Consider the following 19,449-nt stretch of genomic DNA (forward strand, 5'->3'; position numbering starts at 1 on the left):
ATTAATGTGCTATTAAGTCAACCTTAAAGCTCTGCAGAAGGAAATGCTGTGCACTTCACCCATAACTCCTCCACACTCCCACAGTGTCTATTTTCCTTTTGTGACCTTGAACTCTACATCCATATATATATGGCTGTTTTTCTTCCATGAACTATCTGGTGGGTTTTTCATAAAATATAATCTGGTAAAAATAATTCTCAACAGTAACAGGAAAGTAAATGTCTCCTGAATACCCTACCTCATGAAAAGAACTATGATTAGTAATTGGGTACATATGTTACTAAGACTTCTTGTGCCTATATAAATACATACTTTATAAACTACAGTATGTAGCTTTCACCTAGTTTTACTATGAAGAGCAATTTTCTACATTTTTCACTTAAAATTGTCTTAGATGTTTTCATGTTTCTGTAATCACCTTAACAATTATTTTATTACAATATGCCTGTCTACTTACATAGTTAAGTGTGTTGCCCAACTGATTCCAGTAGAGGTGATAAACTCACCTATCATAACATGATCTCTGTACGAAAAAGCGAGCACAGTTCATGTTTTAACACCTGAGTCTGTATGAATAAATAAATACATTCATTTCAGAGGTGAGCAGTCAAGTGTTCCAGGCAATACTGGAATGGCCACTGGGGGGCAGCAGAGCGAAGTGAAAGAAAAGCCATCCCAGCTCCTGGGTTCTCTAAATCCACCAGCCCCGCTGCCCTGCAGCTCAGCCTCCACGTCTGTAAAGCAAAGGGGTTGGACCAGTGCAGGGAGTGCTTCTCACCAGCACCAGCAGCCGGAAACTTGTTAGAAATGTAGATTTTCAGGCCCCGCCCCTGACCGCCTGACCCAGAGGCTCTGGGCGCTCGCAATCTGCACTTTCACAGCCTTCCCGATGACTCTGATGCACCCCCAACGTTTCAGAACTACGTATCTGACTTTCTTCTCAGTTAGGGCTGCCGTGACTGGCTACCCTCGGCCAGAAGATACTTTTATTTTCTTATTTTTGCCGGAGCTTCCTTGGCAGGGATTATTTTCCTTGAAAACAAAAATATGGAGTGACCAAGATACTAACGACTATGTCATGTCCAATGGGATTGGAGACTATGGTTATGTATGAAAAACTGCTGTGCAATTATTAATGATAATATGAAATTTTTCTTTAGTATTGCTCTCAGGTTATCTTTTCTATTAAAAAAAAATTAGAAGGGCCAAAAGAAGTGAGAGGAGCTGGCAGAACTGAGGCTTTAAGGAAAGAAAGAGGAGGGAGATGGACAGGGTGGTGGAGGCGGTGGAGAAGAGAGACAATGTGCATGTGTCAATTTGTCCAGAACTTTGGTCTAGAAATTTCTATAAATGTACTCCAGTCCAGTGCTCTCAACCCTGGCTTCACTGAGGATCTTTTTAAAACATACCGTACCAAGGCCACACCCCAGACCAGTAACAGGAGCATCTCTGCAGATGGAGCCCGGCTGGGGTGTTACTAAGGTACAGCGGTTTTGAGAATTCCTGCTTTAAATCCTTCTATTCCAAACAGGGTCATGGGACCAGCTGCTTCAGCATCATCTGGAAGCTTGTTGTAAGTGCAGTCTCGGACTCCACTCAGACCTACTGAATCAAAATCCACATCTAAGGTCCCCAGGCAATCCTTATACTTATTTAAGTTTGAGGTGGCCCCTCTGAATTTTGATCTACCCAAGGTTTTTCCCTAGTTTTTTTTTTGTCTTGTCATTTCTCCAACTTTAAGCTCATCCCAGTATTTGAAATATCATCTGCTGTGACTAGACCTAGATCCTGATTAACCATACGTGCTTGCTCTCAAAGGCCAGGCAAGAATGTTTTCCCCATTTCTCTGGCCATTTCCCCAGAGGCTTTCATTCCAACTGCACCTTCTGAACACCAGCCTGGAAGCCCCTCAGATGGCTGCACTTAATCATCTGGTGAAGGAGGACTCTGGCCGCAGGGGCACCCAGCAGCTCCAGGTCATCGTAGAAACAGACCAGCAGCCCCAGCCTGTGTGAGAAGATGAGGGAGGCTGATCAAGGGCTCAGAGCTGGGGGCCAGAGCCACAGCCCTGTCCCAGTCAGAACCAAGAGGGTCATGATCTTAGCAGTTACCATGTACCAGGTACCGTGCTGAGCTCTTCACATGGATTATCCCATCACAACAATCCTAGAAGGTAGGTGTGCTCATTAGCCCCATTTCACAGAAGGGCAAACTGATACTCAAAGTGATCAAGGACTTGCCCAAGGCACATAGTGGAGCCGGGAGTTAAATCTAGATCCAGCCAACTATGCCCCCTCTCCTCCTGGGTCAGTAAAGGCACAAGGAGAGCATGGTGCTAAATTAGCCACAGAAAACTCTCCATTTTCCACCTGAAGACTAGGGGTTGTCCACTCAGAGGCAGAGATTTATTTCCAGGATGCTTTACAGACTTCATCTCCAGATGATGATGATGATTTCAAAGGCAAGAAAAAGGAGGCAGAACAGTGCATGGGAAGAGGTGAGATTTGAAGCCTGGACTGGCTGGGAGCACTATACATAATAATTAGGAGTAACAATTCAAGCCAACTAAAGTCTGAAGCCCAGCTCTCTGAGATATTTGATCCAGCCAGTTACTTAATACCTCTGCAAGGCTGCTGCACTGTTGTGCAGTGCATACTCTGTACTACTGGACAGGGTGGTCCTGCGCCTCTGGGCCTTTAATGAAGGGGAGGTTTGCTTTGCTCATCATAGTAAATATGATGAACGCAGGAAGGAGGAATACTGTGAGCTCAATGAGAAGAGGCATACCAGCCAATTAGCATACTTCCTGGCAAGCAGCAAGCAGTCATTCATGAATGTATGCTTTTAGAGATAGTATAAAATCTACTCAGTTCAGCATGGCTGGACCACCTGGTTGACCATTCCTAACCTGGCTTCGTGCTCAGAAAGACACTGACATGCTCAGTCATGACCACCAGATAGCAACCACGTCAGGGGAAAGATGTGCAAATATGTCCAATGAGAAAAGAAGACCCAGGGGAAGTGAAGGCTGAATATTAATAATCATGTGAGGAATAACTAATATTTCTTAAGCACTTACTATGTGTCAGGTGTACATAATCCTTACCAAGACCTTAATGAGGTTGGCAGATTATTATGTCCCATTTTACAGGTGGGGAAACAGAGACTTAGAGGTGAAGCAACATGGACGGCCAAGATCACAGAACTTGTGAGTATAAAAGCCAGGATTAAACCCTGAAGCCTGATCCAGGCCCATGTTCTTAACCACTAAGCTATTTCTTTGTGTAACCATAGATACATGGGACCCATGCTAAGGGTGAAAATGACTAGGTATGGAGAAGAAAGTATGATAGTTTCACATGTAGACATTCTCTATGAGTGACTCCTGGAAAAAATTTAAGGTAATATGGTGATGTCAGAGGAGGCCGAGAGAGAGAGAAGATGGCTAAACAGGGCCCACCACCCTCCCCAGTGTACTCACACTGCCCCTGGCATTCAGACTCTCTCTGGGGTCACCAAGTGTACAACTGCTGGCCCTCTTCTGCTGGAAATGGTTTCTGGGGAGTCATGTTACAGCTGCTAAATTCCAGAGCTGATCTCACCTGAGGAGGGTCCCCAAATGAGAGTACAGACAACAAGGAGTTCACAAATATGGGGATACAGCTGACCCTTGAATGTGGGGGTTAGAGGCTGTTCAGGCACAGTTGAAAATCCATGCTTAACTTTGACTCCCCAGAAACTCAATTCCTAATAGCCTACTATTAGTAATACCTTGAAGCCTTACCTATAATATAAACAGTTAACAGATATTTGCATGTTATATGTATTATTTATTGTATTCTTATAATAAAAGTAAGCTAGAGGAAAGAAAGTATTTTTTTCAAATTGTTACAAATCACTAAAAATGTTTCCAATTATTTATTGAAAAAAATCCACATGCCAGTGGACCCGTGCAATTTAAACCTGTGTTGTTCAAGGGTCAACTGTATTTCTAATACTAGACCCAACCTAATGGAAATTGGACCTTTATCTTGGAATGGACTCAGAGCACTGAGTATTAAAAATGTTACATTTCCATGCCCAGAGCTGAGATTTAGTACTGATAAGGTTGCATAAAATGCCTGTCACACAGGAGAGGCTCAGAGAGCATTTGTTCCCACCCATCCACCCCCACCACTTTTAACCCCCTCAAAGAGTGCTTCTTTGAGGGAGACTCCCCCGCCCAGCACATTCAAGAGACATGGGACCATTCAAAGACATGGAACAGCCACCTCCCTTCTCCCACAGGGTCCTCTGCTGCTCAGAGGAAGCAGGCACTTAGATCGCAGCTCGGCGGGCCCAGAGCCCCCACCCCTTGCCTGTGGATGGTAGAGGTATTCCTCATGTCAAAGTTGGAGGAGCTGATCCTCTCCAGAAACACCTGGGCCAGTTCAGGTGTGATGTCATAAATCGTGTCCAGCTGCTTGGTGGCATTGTCATAGCTGATAAACAGTCCAATCTGGTGGACAAGAACAGGAAGATCAGCAAGGAGGGTGCAAGTGGCTCTGAGCACCCACCTGCTGGTCTGTGCTGTGCCTCATCTCAGACACTGGGATTCCTCATGGGCCACTGATTTCTTAAGGGCCCATAGCTACTGCTTCAACCCAGCTGTTACTTTTTAAAGTATTATTTTTTTACTATCCAAGCAGTCAAACTTTTATAAGGCTAATATTGGCACATTTATTTCCAGATATATTACACTGCAGTCAGAGAATGTGGTCCACAAATGTTCTGCTTTGGGAAATCAGAGGATTTTCTTAACAGATGAGTAAGTTTATAAATGGTTCTCGGGTGATCAAAAAAGGTTACGTGTTCCCTTTGCACGACACAAACATACATGTTCAACTTTATTAAATACAGTATTCAGATTCTTTCTCTTCTTGTTCACTTTTTGCCTGTGTGTCCAAGAGTATCACATTGAATTCTCCTGCATTTTGATGCACTGTTTTTCTGTGCTCATAAAGTTGTCTTTCCCTGGATTTTACTCTTTGTCCACATAAAATCCTCTCTCAGTATTAGCCCTCTGTGGCTTCACTTCCATTCTCTACCTTTTTAGATGATGAAGCCAAACTGGCAGTGGCCTCTTGTTCTTCAGTTGACCCTGCTAGGGGCCCAGCTTCCTAAGAATTTAGCCTCTACTTCCTGAAATTCATTCAACATTGGGAGAATAAAATGAAGGTTTAATCCATTTTTATAAATGATGGTTATAAAATTGCAAAGACCTGTGAAATATTCCCAGCCTCCTAGGTAAAAAGAACCTAGTCCAACCCCCTGGTTTCGGATATTGTTGGGTCAGCTGGTCCTTGAACAAGCCAGTTGTTTGATGCAAACACCTCTCCCTGGCCAGGAGAAAGTCACCGCACACATGGTAAAAACTGGAGGCAAGCCCCAAACTCTTCATGAATGCCTCCCTGCTAGTAGCATTCTTTGGAGGCTACATTCCAGAATCGTGATACCCAAGGGATTTTAGTATCCCTGGGTCAACATCAGGAGGAGACAGGCTAACCAAGGAGTTGAGTAACCTTAAGACATGTACATTTCCCCACTCTAATCTCTAGAGTTACAATGCCATTATTGCTCATGCTGAAAGAGGTATCAATAGAAGTAGCTATAAATAGAAGTAGCTATTAATCCATGTTGCTTTTGATTTGGGTGCATGCTTCCAAAAACCGGAAACTTTATAGCTATTGTCCTTGGTACAAAAATACCCTTAAATGATTTTGGGTTCGTGGTCAGCATTCTCTTTTTATCATGTTGGTTCACATCACAGCTCTCTTGGTTGACCACAATTCTTTTCCTTTCCTTAGCTCTTCTGTACTAGAACACAATCTGATGACTGACCACTTGTGGCCTTGTTCCAAGGCTTTTCTTTAGAGGCTCAGGTTATATTCGGCTGAGCTGGGCATCCAATTTCCAGGTCCCCTGGACTGGCTGGCTGAACGTGAGAGGTTTACAATATACCTGCCTCCAGATATGTTAGTGATAGGGACATGTAAATGTACTTTTCCAACTTACTTCTATAGGACTAATTTTCATAATTTCTTCAAATGAAAGGTGAACCATATATCTGCCCAAAATCCATAAGTTTTCTGCACTGACCCATGAAACAGACTCATCTGGAAAAAAACAGGATAAATAAGTACATTAAATAAATGAATAAACAAAAGCCTTTGCACTAGCATGTGATATAGGCAAAAGCAGCTTTGATGGCAGGACCTCCTTCTTGCATTCATCAATTCACTGATTCCCTCAACAACCATTCATGGACAGCCTCCTGCCTATGAGGCACTACGTTATACAAAGAAAATCAGATGCCCACCACCTGAAGCTTTGTTACACAATAGTGTGGTTCCTCAACCAGCAGCATCGGTATCATCAGGGAACTTGTCAGAAATGCAGATGATTCTTTAAAGCTTAAGACCACAAAATACAGTTTTATTTTTAGTTTACTTCGTTACTAACTTGAAACACATCTGACTCTTTTATTACTGCCAGTAGCGATCATTCTCTTCCTTATTGATCATCACCATCCTTGCTACTCTACTTGAGTCAAACCACACGACTTACCCTTCCTCGAATGCACCCCGGACATTCTCCAAACATCTAGCTTGTGAGCTTCTCCTCAGCTAGAATGCCTTTCCCTTGGCCCTTCGGCTTCTAAATCCTCCTTCAAAATTGAGCTCAAACATTTCCTCTACCTTAAAGCCTTTTCTTACCCCTCAGCCAGAAGTGATCTCTCCTGCCTCTGACTTCCCAGAGGACTCTTTCTGTCACTGTGTGCAGGCATCTGACATTCCCCATGAGCACAATGTCGGGGGAAGACTAAGAACCATCCTGTCCAGGATCCAACTCCAAGTTTCACTGAGCTAGTTTCATTGCTGCCAATCCTTCAGTAAAAGACTGACACACAATCATGTTGTGCTAGTGGTATTTTGGGGAAATGAAAGCAGCAGGGGAGCATTTCTAGGGGAACAGCCAAGCACTACTGCAGGAAGCCATGGGCAACGGCTGATGCCCACATGAGAAAATCAGCCACTGCATATGGGCTGCATCATAAAAACATGAGCGCCTCCCCACCCAGAAATGAGAGCTGCTGGGGTGAGCACAGAAGCACCCTGTGGTCCGCTAGATGAGATGAGTCCTCTGAATGTTTGACTTAGTTATTAGAAGGCTGGCCCCAGAATACTAGAGAATCGGGGCATGGGGAACCAACTCAATTCACCAAGAACCAAACTGAGTTGTTCGTTTTAAATTAACTATTGAGCATGAACTGTATTTCTACAGACCAATGATCCCCCAACTTGGGGTATTTTTCATACCCAAACTATTTTCAGTTACCTCAAGGAATTTCATGACAAATAAAAAGTTTTAAGTTAATAGAATTCATTTTAATTCACTTTAGTGTAATAATGAGACATAGCACATAGGAATTTTAGAAGGAAACTCTTTCTCTAATTAAATTCTAGCAATAAGGATTTTGGGAAATTTAGAGGTTGACTGGCCTTCTCGGGGTTACATAGGTAAGATTCAGATTTCTGGAAGCCATAACTATGCATGTGGCAGAGCGGATTCTGCCTTACACTGAAGACATTGATCATTCTGTAGTTTATGCTCCTTTTACACAAATCTCAGAGCTTAATTCCAGGAAAAGGTTTGACTGGCATTGCCTACACTTCAAACCCACAGGCTTTCTTTATGCTCCCTAAAAACACAGAGCTCATTCCCACTGCAGGGCCTTTGTATGTGCTGTTTCCCCTGCCTGGAATGCCCTTCCTCCAGAGCCTCGCACGGCCAATTTCATTTCTCTGTTGCAGTCTCAATTCAAACGTCCAGCCATCTCTGACTCCTTAGAGCAGGGCTGTCAAACTTCAGCCCCATAGGTCAAATCTGTCCCACCATCTGTTTTTGTACTACCAGAGGGCTTGGTTTTTATACGTTTAAATAGTTGATAGGAAAATCAAGAGTATTTTGTGACATGTGAAAACTACAGGAAATTCAAATTTCAGTGCCCACAAATGAAGTTTTTTAGAACACAGCCTCACCTATTCATTTACTGTCTACATCTGTTTTTGTGCTATAAATCAGACTGAATAGTTGAGACAGAAATTGTAGGCCCACAAAGCCTTATCTATTTACTCTGGCCCTTTATAGAAAATGTTTGCCAAGACCTCTTCCAGTCTAAAGTAGTAAGCCTTTCCATCACACTTAAGTATTTTTTTTTTCAAAGCAGTTGCTATTATGTGTTATCTTCCTTTTTTTTAATTTACTTGTTTAAAATTTTTTCTCCGCCAACCCTCCCACAATAAAACAATAGCAACATGAGAGCAAAACCTTTGTCTTATTTTCCTGTGTCCTCCGTAACTGACAAATAATAGGCTTTTGTTTAAATGTTTAGAAAGTTGATTGTTTACATTACTGATACTTGTTCAACTCAACAAGTTGAAAGTATCCCAGAAATTGTTTGCATTAATAAGCCACATAACCATTTTCTTTTTCTCTTTTGTTCTTCAAGTACAGTAAAACACACATAACATAAAATGTACTACCTTAACTATTTTTAAGTTCAAAGTGCAGTGGTATTTAAGTACATTCATTTCACTGTGCAACCATCACCACCATCGATTTCTGGAACTTTTTTTGTCTGGCAAAACTGAAACTCTGGACCCATTCAACACTAATTCCCCATTCCTCCCTGCCCCCAACTCCCGGAAGGACCATTCTATTTTCTATCTTTATGAATTTGACCACCCTAGGACACAGTAGGTTTTTAATAAACCTCTACAAAATAAATAAATACTGACTGACCTATTCCTGCTTTGGTTACTAGGAAGCTTAGTGCTTAATTTCTGTGTTTTATTGCCTAGTTTTCTTTTAAAAATTATTTTATCCCACTTCAACAAATTTTTTTATACAGATTTTGAACTTGTAACCTTATTCAAAAGATTTTCCTCGAATCTAAGATGCCATCTTTATTTATGTTCCTCTTAGAAACTAGGGCACGCCATGGATTGTAAGGAACAGATGCATCCTTGACACAGAGATGACAACGTGTGAGAAGTGCGCTGATGAAATGAGCTATGTGTTTTACTGCATAAGCCACATCAAACCCTTTATGGAAGTCAGGGAAGGGGTGGGGGGGGGGTTCGCAGGTAAAAATTGTGACAATGAGATCAAATCCCTGTCTTTAGAGTCAAAGCACCTCTTTTAAGGATGAGCTCTCCCTTAAAAGGGGATTCCGCCTCAAAGCATGGGCTCACCAGTGGCGTTGAAGGAGGTCTGCAAAATCCCAGCCATCCAGAAGTACAAAGCTCTCTGGGAATGAGCAGAGGTTTGGTCGTAGAGATCTTTGAATACGGCAGATCTAAATGACACAAGATGGGCATCAATTAAGGAACAAACAGGTGGGGGCACCCTGAGGTCACGTCAAAACAGCCAACACACACCAAGCTGTCTTGTGTTTAAAAACCCTTCCCACTTCCTTGCTGTATGTAGCTGTTTTCCCATCTCTCTTTTACAACTGAATACCTTCCAAAGAATGGGCTCCACTGCCTCACCTCTTGGTCGCTTTTTTTTTTCAATAACAGCTTTATGGAGATACAATTCACATACCATATAATTTGCCCATTGAAAGTGTACAATTCAAGGGTTTCCACTATATTGAGATTGTGCAAACCTCACCACAATCTAGTCTAGAACATTTTAAGCCTCTCAAAAAGAAACCTCGCCCTTGTTAGCTATGATCCCTCAGCCCTGAGTCAGCCCAACCCCTACAAACTGCTAATCTACCTTCTGTGTCTGTAGAGTTGCCTCTGCTGGACATTTCAGATAAATGAAATCACACAGCATGTCATCGTTGTGTCTGGCAACTTTCACTTGGCATGAAGTTTTCAAGGTGCATGCACATTGGACCATGTGTCAGTACTTCCTTTGCTTCTATGGCCAATAATATTCCATTGCATGAATCCACCACCTTCCATTTATCTATTCATCAGTTGATGGACATCTGGGCTGTGTCCAGCTTTTGTTGATTATGAATAATACTGCTGTAAACATTCATGTCCAAATTTCTCTTGGGTATATACACCCAGGAGGGGTACTACTGCTGGTTAAATGGTAATCCTATGTTTAGCCTTTTGAAACTGCCAGACTGTTTTCCAAAGTAATGGCACCATTTTATGTTCTCACCAACAGTGTATGAGGGTTTTAATTTCCCCACACCCTCACCAACACTTGTTGTTATGACACTGGGATTATGACGTCCTGCTGGGTTTGAAGTATCTTGGCCACTTTTTAAGCCACTGCAGTGTGGCCCAAGCGGCCGATGACCTCCCTGTTGCCGTATCCAGCAGTGCACTTCAGTCCAAACATACCTCACCGCTCACAGCATTAGGCCCTGAGCACCCCTCGGCTTCATCAAGCAAAGCAGTTGAGTCTCCTCATCCTGGAAACCCTTTCCCCTACCCCACCCCCTCACGAAAATTAATTCACCAAAACACTAATTCAACAACCTTTTCAAATCTTAATTGATCCCTGCCACTCCCCCAGTCATTTCCTATGTGACTAGGCAAACTTTCCCTTAAATCCATCTGAATATCCTCTCTCTGTATTTTTTCATTTCTCCTTTCATTTGTTTTTTCATACAAGCAGCAGAATAGGTAAAGAGAACAGGAGATACATAGAGCTCTGGGGAAATGGTAAACATCATTTAAGAGAAAGATTGCCCCTTTGCAAAAAAAATGATATGATGGCTCTATCATTCCCTAGTAGTCTGACCCACAGCAAGTTATTTAATCTCTCTGTGCCTCAATTGTCCTCATCTGAGAAATGGTTATGGGATTCATGACACCATCCTCACAAGCAGAGGGACAGGAAAGTAGCATAGGAAGAGGACAAACTTGGGTTCAGGGGACCTGAGTTGAGTTCAGATTAAGCCACATCCCATGGGGTTCCCTCAGGGAACCCATCTCTCTTAAGGCCTTAGTTTCTTCATCTATAAAAGGAAGGATTGGATTATATCATTCCCATTAGAATGATTTCATCCTGAGCCCCTCTCAAGAACTGAGCAAATTCTGGACACCCTCTCAAGAACTGAGAAGCTTATATACTGTTGGTGATAGTGTAAAATGGTGCTGTTCCTTTTGAAAACAGCCTGGCAGTTCCTCAAAAGGCTAAATAGAGTTGCTGTTTAACCCAGCAATTTCACTCCTGGGTATGTATCCAAGAGAAATGAAAACATACGTCCACACAAAAGCTTCTACATGACTGCTTACAGCAGCATTATTTGTTATAGACACTGTAATTAGTAAAAGCAGGGAGCTGGCAGCAGTACCAACACATAAGGTCTGTCAAGTTGTCTTTTTGTCTGCAAGAATGTTCCTTTCCCCCAGCACTTATTTGGGGTCTATGAAAATTTTTTTGTAGTGGACATCTGTGGGGTGTGACTGTCAAGCATCCATCCCCCCTTTACTCATACCAGCACCTCCATTTTTCTTGGGGAAATTACATTTTTCCCACTCTGGATCCATGTTGTTTGGGCAGGATTGTGACCCACATCTAAGCCATTCAGCTTATTAGATCTCACTGGCCACAGTGACTGACTCAAGAATGGGCACATGACCCAGTCTGCACCCATGAGAACCCAGTCTAGGACTTTGCTTGGAACTGCTGGAAAGAGACTGCCTCGTCTGGATGGGAAACTGCGGAAGCGGGCCTGGAGCGCCTCGTGGAGAGAGCCTGCCTGAGAGCAAGGCCAACCCAGAGGAGGGCAGGTCTCCGAGAGAGTCAGAGACATTCCTGATGGCATCTGAGTTTCTGGATCCAACTGTGCCTGAAGTCAGCCCTACACCTAAAACTATACAATTATGTGATCCAACAATTCCCCTTTTGAAATGGGAACTTCAAAATAATTTGAATGAGTTTTCTGACCCTTGCAATCAGGTGAGCAGTGACCAGATAAGCTCCCTCACACAATTATATTCTTTCCACCTCCAATCCCACCAGCATACTGCCTTGGTGGGTGGGGGAGAGGCAAGAGGCTGAGTTTAGAGGGATTGTGCGATGGTATGCAGAGCAAAGGGGGTTCATGTGCTACGTCTCTGTCGAGATATGGACAACTTAGAGACAAAATGAGATCAGTGTGTTGTCTCCTTCCCTGACAGTCCTTTGGCTGCTGAAAAAAGAAAACGACAGAACCTCCCAAGTTGTCATCATTTTGTTCTTTTCCTTGTAAACCATTTTAGATTTGGAAAAGGTCTTTTAGGGCCATGAAGAGATACACAGCTGACCCTTAAACAACATAGTTTTGAACTACACAGATTTTTCAAAATATGTTGGAAATCTTTTTGGAGATTTGTGAAAATACAGGAAAACAGAAGAACCATATAGCCTAGAAATATTCAAAAAATTAAGAAAAAGGTATGTCATGAATACACAGAATACGGATGCTAGTCTGTGCTATCATTTACTACCATGAAATCAACAGTAGGCATTAGTTGTTAAGTTTTGGGGGAGCCAAAATTATATGCAGATGTTTTACTGCACAGGGATGGGGGTCAGCCCCCATAACCCACATGCTGTTAAGGGTCAACTGTGATTAGTAAAAGCAGGGAGCTGGCAGGGGCAACAATGCCTAGGATCCTTCGATTCTAGACACAGTCCTCTTACTTGAGGTTCCCACAGTGTAATTTCACACAGGGTTTGGTGCTAACAAACATTAGCATCTCCAAAGGAGAAAGGTATTCCCTTTATGGGGCTCCGTCAGTCCTGCTGCCCCTCAAGGAGAAAGTCCCAGTTTGGTGCTAGTGACTCCAACACACACTCGGCTCCTTTTTTAACCAAGAGAACAGGCCCCAGGCCCAGTGCCTTGGAAAGCAACATATCTAGCTACGGTTTAGTGACGCTCTGTTCTTTTTTCCTTATTATTACTATTCTATATCTTTTTATGATCACTTTTATATAAGACAAATGATACTCATTTCCCATTTGCAGTAATGACAAACAATTTACCTGTTAAAATAAATAGTAAGTAAAAAGAATGAGTCACAGTAAAGAAAAGCATGAGTCAGCAATAGCACAGATGATGTATAGATATGGCCAAAATTGTGAGTGGTATCAGAATGACTGAAATATGGGAGACGCCTTTTTCATCAAACCATCTCTAAACTGCACAGAGTTTAAGCTATGCTCCAGACCTCACGTATTAACCTGTCCATGCTGCTTTCTCCCCCTGCCATATATTCCCGCCTTGAATTCTCCCAACAGCCCCTGAGGGGCGGTGATGGTCAGAGGGCTGGACGAGGCACTCACAGGTTCTTGAAGGCGTCCTCGCGCAGGTCCCAGGGAAGCCTCTCTGTGACGTCCGACTGGAGAAAGCTGCCTGAGGATCCCCTCAGCACCCTACCCAAGACTTCCACACACTCCAGGGAGTTCAGCACCTGGAAACACCTCTCCAGCGTGATGAGAAACAGGCTGCGGTTCACGCCTGGGCTCTGCAAGGCATGTTTCCGAACCTCTCCCAAGTCAATAACTACATCTTCCAGTTCCTAAAGGAATGAAAGAGGGAAGGGTTGTCTTGAAGACGGCCTCTCGATTCCGAAGCCCTGGGAGGTAGTGCACTTAGCATCAGTGGGGAAATTCAGGACCCCTGTTTAACACCATGCTGCTATGCCAAACCTTCTAGAACTTTCCATCTCCTACAGAACAAAGTCAAGGCCTGCTTCACTTGTGCCAGGTAACTTCTCACTCTCTCAATACACCATGACTGTCACGCTTCAGGCCCTTGCTGTAGCTGGAATTTCACCCTACCTCCTTCTTCTAGTGAAATCTAGCTCATCCTTTAAGGCTGAGCTCAACTTCTCTAATGTCCTGTAACATCCTCCTATTTTGGTCAATCAAATTTCCCCCCACTATGTGTTCCCAAGAGCATCCTAAGCCAAACTCTATGATGTGCAGAGATGCTTATGGGTGTCTTTCCTCCGCACCAAGTGGTCTTCAACCCTAGCTGTACATCAGAATTACTGGGGCAGTGATCCCCAGTACCACCATACAGAGTCTAATGTAACTGCTCTGGGGTGGAGCCCAGGCATCTGACTGTAGTGTGCAGCTGGGGTTGAGCCTGACAAGTACTTGAGACTCAAGCCATATATCTAGTGGAATGCCTACTCCCTAGAAGACACACAGAAACTGCCTATTAGAATGCATGCATGGATGAATCCATGAAGGAATGAATCTTTTGACCCTTAGAACCTAGGAATGCTAATAAAGTTCAGTCACAGTCTGATTGGTACCTCAGTCCTTCACCCAACGTGTCCCATGAAAATAATAACCACCATTTACTAAGCATTGATTACACACTAGACACTATGCCAGGCATGGAGCAAACATATCTTCTCCCCTAATTCTCATGACAATCCTACAGACTAAACCCAATAGGTCTGAAAGTTAGACATTCCTAGGTTCAAATACCAGGCCCTCCACTTATTATCTGTGTGTCCTCAAGCCAATCACTTATCTTTCTCAAGTCTCAGTATCTTCCTCTGTGAAATGGAAATAAAATAAGTGGTTCCTACATTAGATTTGTTCCCACCTCTTAGATTTGTATAAGCACCCCTATGGTTATTGCTGCACTGTTTGCAATAGCCAAGATATGGAAGCAATCTAAGTGTCCATGAATAGATGAATGGGTAAAGAAGAGATGGTTCATATACACAATGGAATATTATTCAGCCATAAAAAGAAAACAAACCCTATCATTTGCAACAACATGGATGGAGCTAGAGGATATTATGCTCAATGAAATAAGCCAGGCAGAGAAAGCAAAGAACCAAATGACTTCACTCATTTGTGGAGCGTAACAACAAAGCAAAACTGAAGAAACAAAACAGCAGCAAACTCACTCCGAGAAGGGACTAGTGGTTACCAAAGGGGAGGGGTGTGGTAGGGTAGATGGGGAGGTAGGGAGAAGGGGATTAAGGGGCATTATGATTAGCACCCATAATGTAGGGGGATCACGGGGAAGGCAGTACAGCACAACGAAGACAAGTTATGACCCTATAGCATCTTACTATGCTGGTGGACAGTGACTGTAATCGGGTATGTGGTGGGGATTTGATAATGGGGGGAATGTAGTAACCACAATGTTGTCCATGTGAAACCATCATAAGATTGTATTCAATGATACTTTAATAATAAAAAAAATAATTGAATGAGATAACGAATGAAGGGTGCCTGGTACCTGGTGAACACTCACAAATATTAAATGCGGTTATTAGCTCAATATCACAGGTGATGAAAACAAGAGAGAATAAGCCACCCGCCCAAGCATACGCAGAGCTGGGGTCTGAAACAAGAATATCTGAGTCCAACGGTAACCAGGTGTTTCCTAACTTCAGTCATTTTCTGTAGGAACTAAGTTAAAGGTAGTAGTTAAGAGAGCAATTTAAGGGATCTTAAGCAGGGGTCTGTGGATAGAATTTAGGGCATCTGTGAACATTAGGGGAAAATTGTGTCATTTTCACTGTCACAGAACTGACATGAGGCATTTCCTTCAGGGATAAATGCAGGCAACAAGCTACCAAGGCGGCAGCAGAACTTTTGATTTGTCATCAGTAAGAATCAGACACTTTCATAGTACGTTCCAGCCGCTGCAGATGTCTTGAAATCTCGTTTACACTCAACACTTCTGCAAAATTACAGAAGCTATCTAGACCCACTGCTAAATCTTATCACTGGATGTGTGAAAGATGCACATACATTACTATGCCCCAAATTTGTTTGTTCTACATATGTTGATAAATGTCTTTCAATATAATTGACTTCCTTTGTAATCCTCAGTACTACTTTATAGATTTTTAAAACCTTATTCTAATAAGGGATCCATGGGCTTCCCCAGATGCCAAAAGGGCTCACAGCTGGAGTCGGGAACCCCAGGTCCCAAGCTCAGATTTGTCACTTTCAAGCAGGGTAATAATGCAAAGTCGCTTGTGCAACCTCTCCAAGCCTGTCTCTCATCTGAATATTGAAATGGTAAGATATTTCAGAAGGTCCTGGAGAGGATTCAATGGGTCCATGCATATTAAGCCCTTAAACTATGGCTCATAGGCCAAATCCATCCCATTGTCTGTTTTTTGTGAATAAAGTTTTACTGGAACACATCCACGCCAATTCATTTACCTGCCATCCATGGCTGCTTTCCTGCAACAACAGAAATGAATAGTTCTGACAGAGAATGTATGGTCTGCAAAACCTAAAATATTTGCTACTGGGACCTTTAGAGAAACAGCTTGCTGACCCAGTCCCTTAGAATAACAACTGACACATAGTTAACCCTCAATAAACATTAAATATTTTCCCAGACTACCGTCCTTGTTTTTGCCATATCTTTGTACTGCCTTCACTATTATTTACCTCATATTTTTCTTTAAACTGACTCTTTTTAAGGTTTTAATTAATTTTCCTGAGGATTGTCATGAGAATTATAGGAGAAGATATGTTTGCTCTATGCTTGGGATAGTGTCTAGTGTGTAATCAATGCTCAGGGAACTACATCTCTACCAAACTCACAGTTTTGATATCAATTCTACTTTAATAACAGACATTACACTACATCTGTGCTTATTAAAATGTTTAAATAGTTCAACTCCTTTTAGGAAACACTATGCTACACCAAACTGTCTCTGATAAAGAACTCTCTAAGCCTCACCTTGCTGGGTCCCAAGGGTTTCCTGGGTCCCTGAGGCCTTGCTTTGTGATGCTCTTCTATCACCAACCTCATTTTGTGGACGGCTTTTGTGTCCCCTCCAGACTGTAAACTCCTTGAAGGCAGGGACAGTCAGTCTCTCATCTTTGAGCCTGGTGCCCACTGGTACATAGTAATCATTCATGAATATTTACTGAGCCAAACTATTGGACCCCTCATTCCTTACTACCCAGGAGAATATAAACTACAAGGCTCTTCATATGAACTTTGAAGAAAATGAGGAAACTGACTCCCAAGGATCCCAGGGGGGCTGCAGAGAAAGAGGTGGAAGAAAGCATTGAGAAAGGGCCATGACCTGAGTCAGGCTCAGTTCAATTCAGAAACTCAACAAATACCAACTGGCCCTGGACTTCCCCTGCTCCCAAGATGCCAAAAATTCCCACCAAGAGGTCTTTCTTGTCCTCTAAGAGGTATTTCATGGCAGTGTGGAATCGCTGAGCTTCCATTTCCCTCAGGTCCTCCAGCAGTTTCTGGGGCTGGTACAAACGCTGCTCCAGGTGGTTTTCCATGGCTGCCTGAGGACAGAACAGGGGCACATGGTCAGCACCATGGCCAGCAGCCCCACCAGGCCACCTGCTTCTGGCAGAGACCACAAGCTGGCAGCCAGCAGACATGTCTGGTTTGGCAGGCTCCAGAATTTTTCATTAGCTGTGAACATTTAAAAGTCAAGGGATTCCCCACAAAAAATCCAGACTTTCAACTTCTCTTGATAAACAAAAAGATTTGGCACCACTGGACATCCACCCATTGCTGGTGCTAATCAGAAGGCAGAGGTGCAGCTGCTCACTGTAATTATTCTCCTCACTGCCCGCTCAGCAGCCGATTTCCCCCATGGCCTGCCTAGTCCCTATAGGTGATTGTGATTAAAGTCCAGAGCATCTGACCATTGCTCAGAAAGTTTACTCCCCCAAAATGTGCACAGCTCAAACCTCTCTCATGCCCCAAGCTACAAGTGCAGAAGCAAAAATTAGGCAGCAGGAACATGGAGGAGAGGCCGGCAGCCTCTCCTGAAAGGGGGTTCCTCTGCTACCTGGGGAATGCTTTCCTACATCTGTCTTCCAGAGGGGTGCTTTAAGACAGCACAGTGTGATGTCACAGGCAAAGCTGGGCTCCAGAACCAGGCAACCTATGTGCAAGTTCCTCACCTTGCCACGTACCAGCTGTGTGACCTTCGGCAAGTTCCTTAACCAAGACTGCTAGATATAATCCAAGATGCCCAGTTAAGTTTGAATTAAGATAAGCAATGAACAGTTTTTTTAACATAAGTTATGTCCCAAATATTGCATGGGACATATACTAAAAAAAATTATTCGTTGTTTATCTGTGAGTCAAATGGGCATCCTGGACTTTTACTTGCTATATGGGCAACATGAATTCTGGGCCTCAATTTCTCAACTGAAAAAGCAAAACAATAGAAGGACTTACCATATAAGTTATTATAAGGATTACATGAGTGTGTAAAGTGTTTTCAATAGTGCCTGGCACACAGTAAGTGGTCAATAAGTGCCAATAAGCTTTTACTTTCCATCCTGAATGAGATGAATAATTATTTACTCAAGGTCTCTCCCCTTAGAACGAAAGAACTGTGTGGGTAGTAATGTGAGTCTCCAGTGTCTAGAACTGTGCCTGACAGAGGGTAGAGACTACGTGAATAGATATTGAATGAATAAATGAATATGCATATAGTGCATCTACTAACCAGGTTAAAATATAAACATCTCATGAGAAACCCTACTTGTAGAGGGGTAGGCATTACTTCTCTTTAGGTTGCAACAGGTTAATAAACAGGAGGGAAAAAGCAGGTGCCATGAGGCCAAAGACTGCCTCCAACTGGAGCGTGTCCTGGTGAATGGTTCACAACCAGCTCTCCGAGTGCGGCTCACATGTGAATGTTGACTGACATTTTAATTTTCATTATGAAGTAAGTAAAAATTGAAACAACAAAGATATAGGTCAGAACTTCGTCAATGACATGACTTCTTTGCTGAGTCAGATAATAGTTTGTGAATGCTGAAAGAGTATTTCCTCAGTTTTCTGTGTAATGGTAAAGACATGACACACCATGCTGGGCTAATGATCATGCTGATGAGGCATGTGCTCTCCAGTTCACCGCAGTCCCCACTGTGCCCTATTGCTCTCTAAGGCAAATATCATTAACATACTTAATGTTAAAGTATCTATTAACATATTTATGCTACAGTGTTTCTTACAGTAGAATTAAAAGGGAGGAAAAATATTTCTTGGACCCATGACTTAGAGAGCAACAATTATACACTTATTTCCTATAATTTCTTTCAGCAATAGAATCCCACAAGATTTAGCTGGGCAGCTGGCCTCTCAGAAGGGCCTCTCATCTTACTGCTCCACAGTAGGATTTGATTATGGACTGTGGACCAACAGAATGTGACCAGAAGGAGTTATGCGACTTGTAGGTCACAACCTTACAGAGAAGCAGCTCACTCTTCACTTTCTCTTTCCTATCACCCCTTCCTCTGGGCTGGAGACTGGATGTGCTGTTCAACCATATGGCCAGCAACCCCCTCAAAGATGGTCAAGCACTAGGGCAAAGGGAACCTGGGCCCCTGGATGGTCTTTGGAAAAGGAGCTGCCTCTCCTCTCTGGATCTCCTACCTAACTCGGGACTATTACATGAG

General features: G+C 43.0%; 1 protein-coding gene across 6 annotated transcripts in view; it reads right to left on the minus strand.

Moving 5' to 3' along the window:
• The window catches only part of OTOA (otoancorin), a 71,486-nt gene that overhangs the window by 33,968 nt on the left and 18,069 nt on the right, over nt 1–19,449 (minus strand). For all 6 annotated transcript variants that reach the window (XR_012122266.1, XR_012122267.1, XM_073215421.1 and 3 more), the window contains exons 7-12: nt 17,179–17,310; nt 13,345–13,580; nt 9,297–9,400; nt 6,055–6,155; nt 4,359–4,498; nt 1,884–2,007 (exon numbers count right to left, since the gene is read on the minus strand). Coding sequence is in view for 4 of the 6 variants with exons in the window: in XM_073215421.1 (XP_073071522.1) it covers nt 1,884–2,007; nt 4,359–4,498; nt 6,055–6,155; nt 9,297–9,400; nt 13,345–13,580; nt 17,179–17,310 (837 nt within the window). In the remaining 2 variants the exon portion in view is untranslated. The remainder of the gene's footprint in view (nt 1–1,883; nt 2,008–4,358; nt 4,499–6,054; nt 6,156–9,296; nt 9,401–13,344; nt 13,581–17,178; nt 17,311–19,449) is intronic.

This window comes from Manis javanica, chromosome 10 (genome assembly GCF_040802235.1).
Source record: "Manis javanica isolate MJ-LG chromosome 10, MJ_LKY, whole genome shotgun sequence".
NCBI classification, from domain to species: Eukaryota; Metazoa; Chordata; class Mammalia; order Pholidota; family Manidae; genus Manis; species Manis javanica.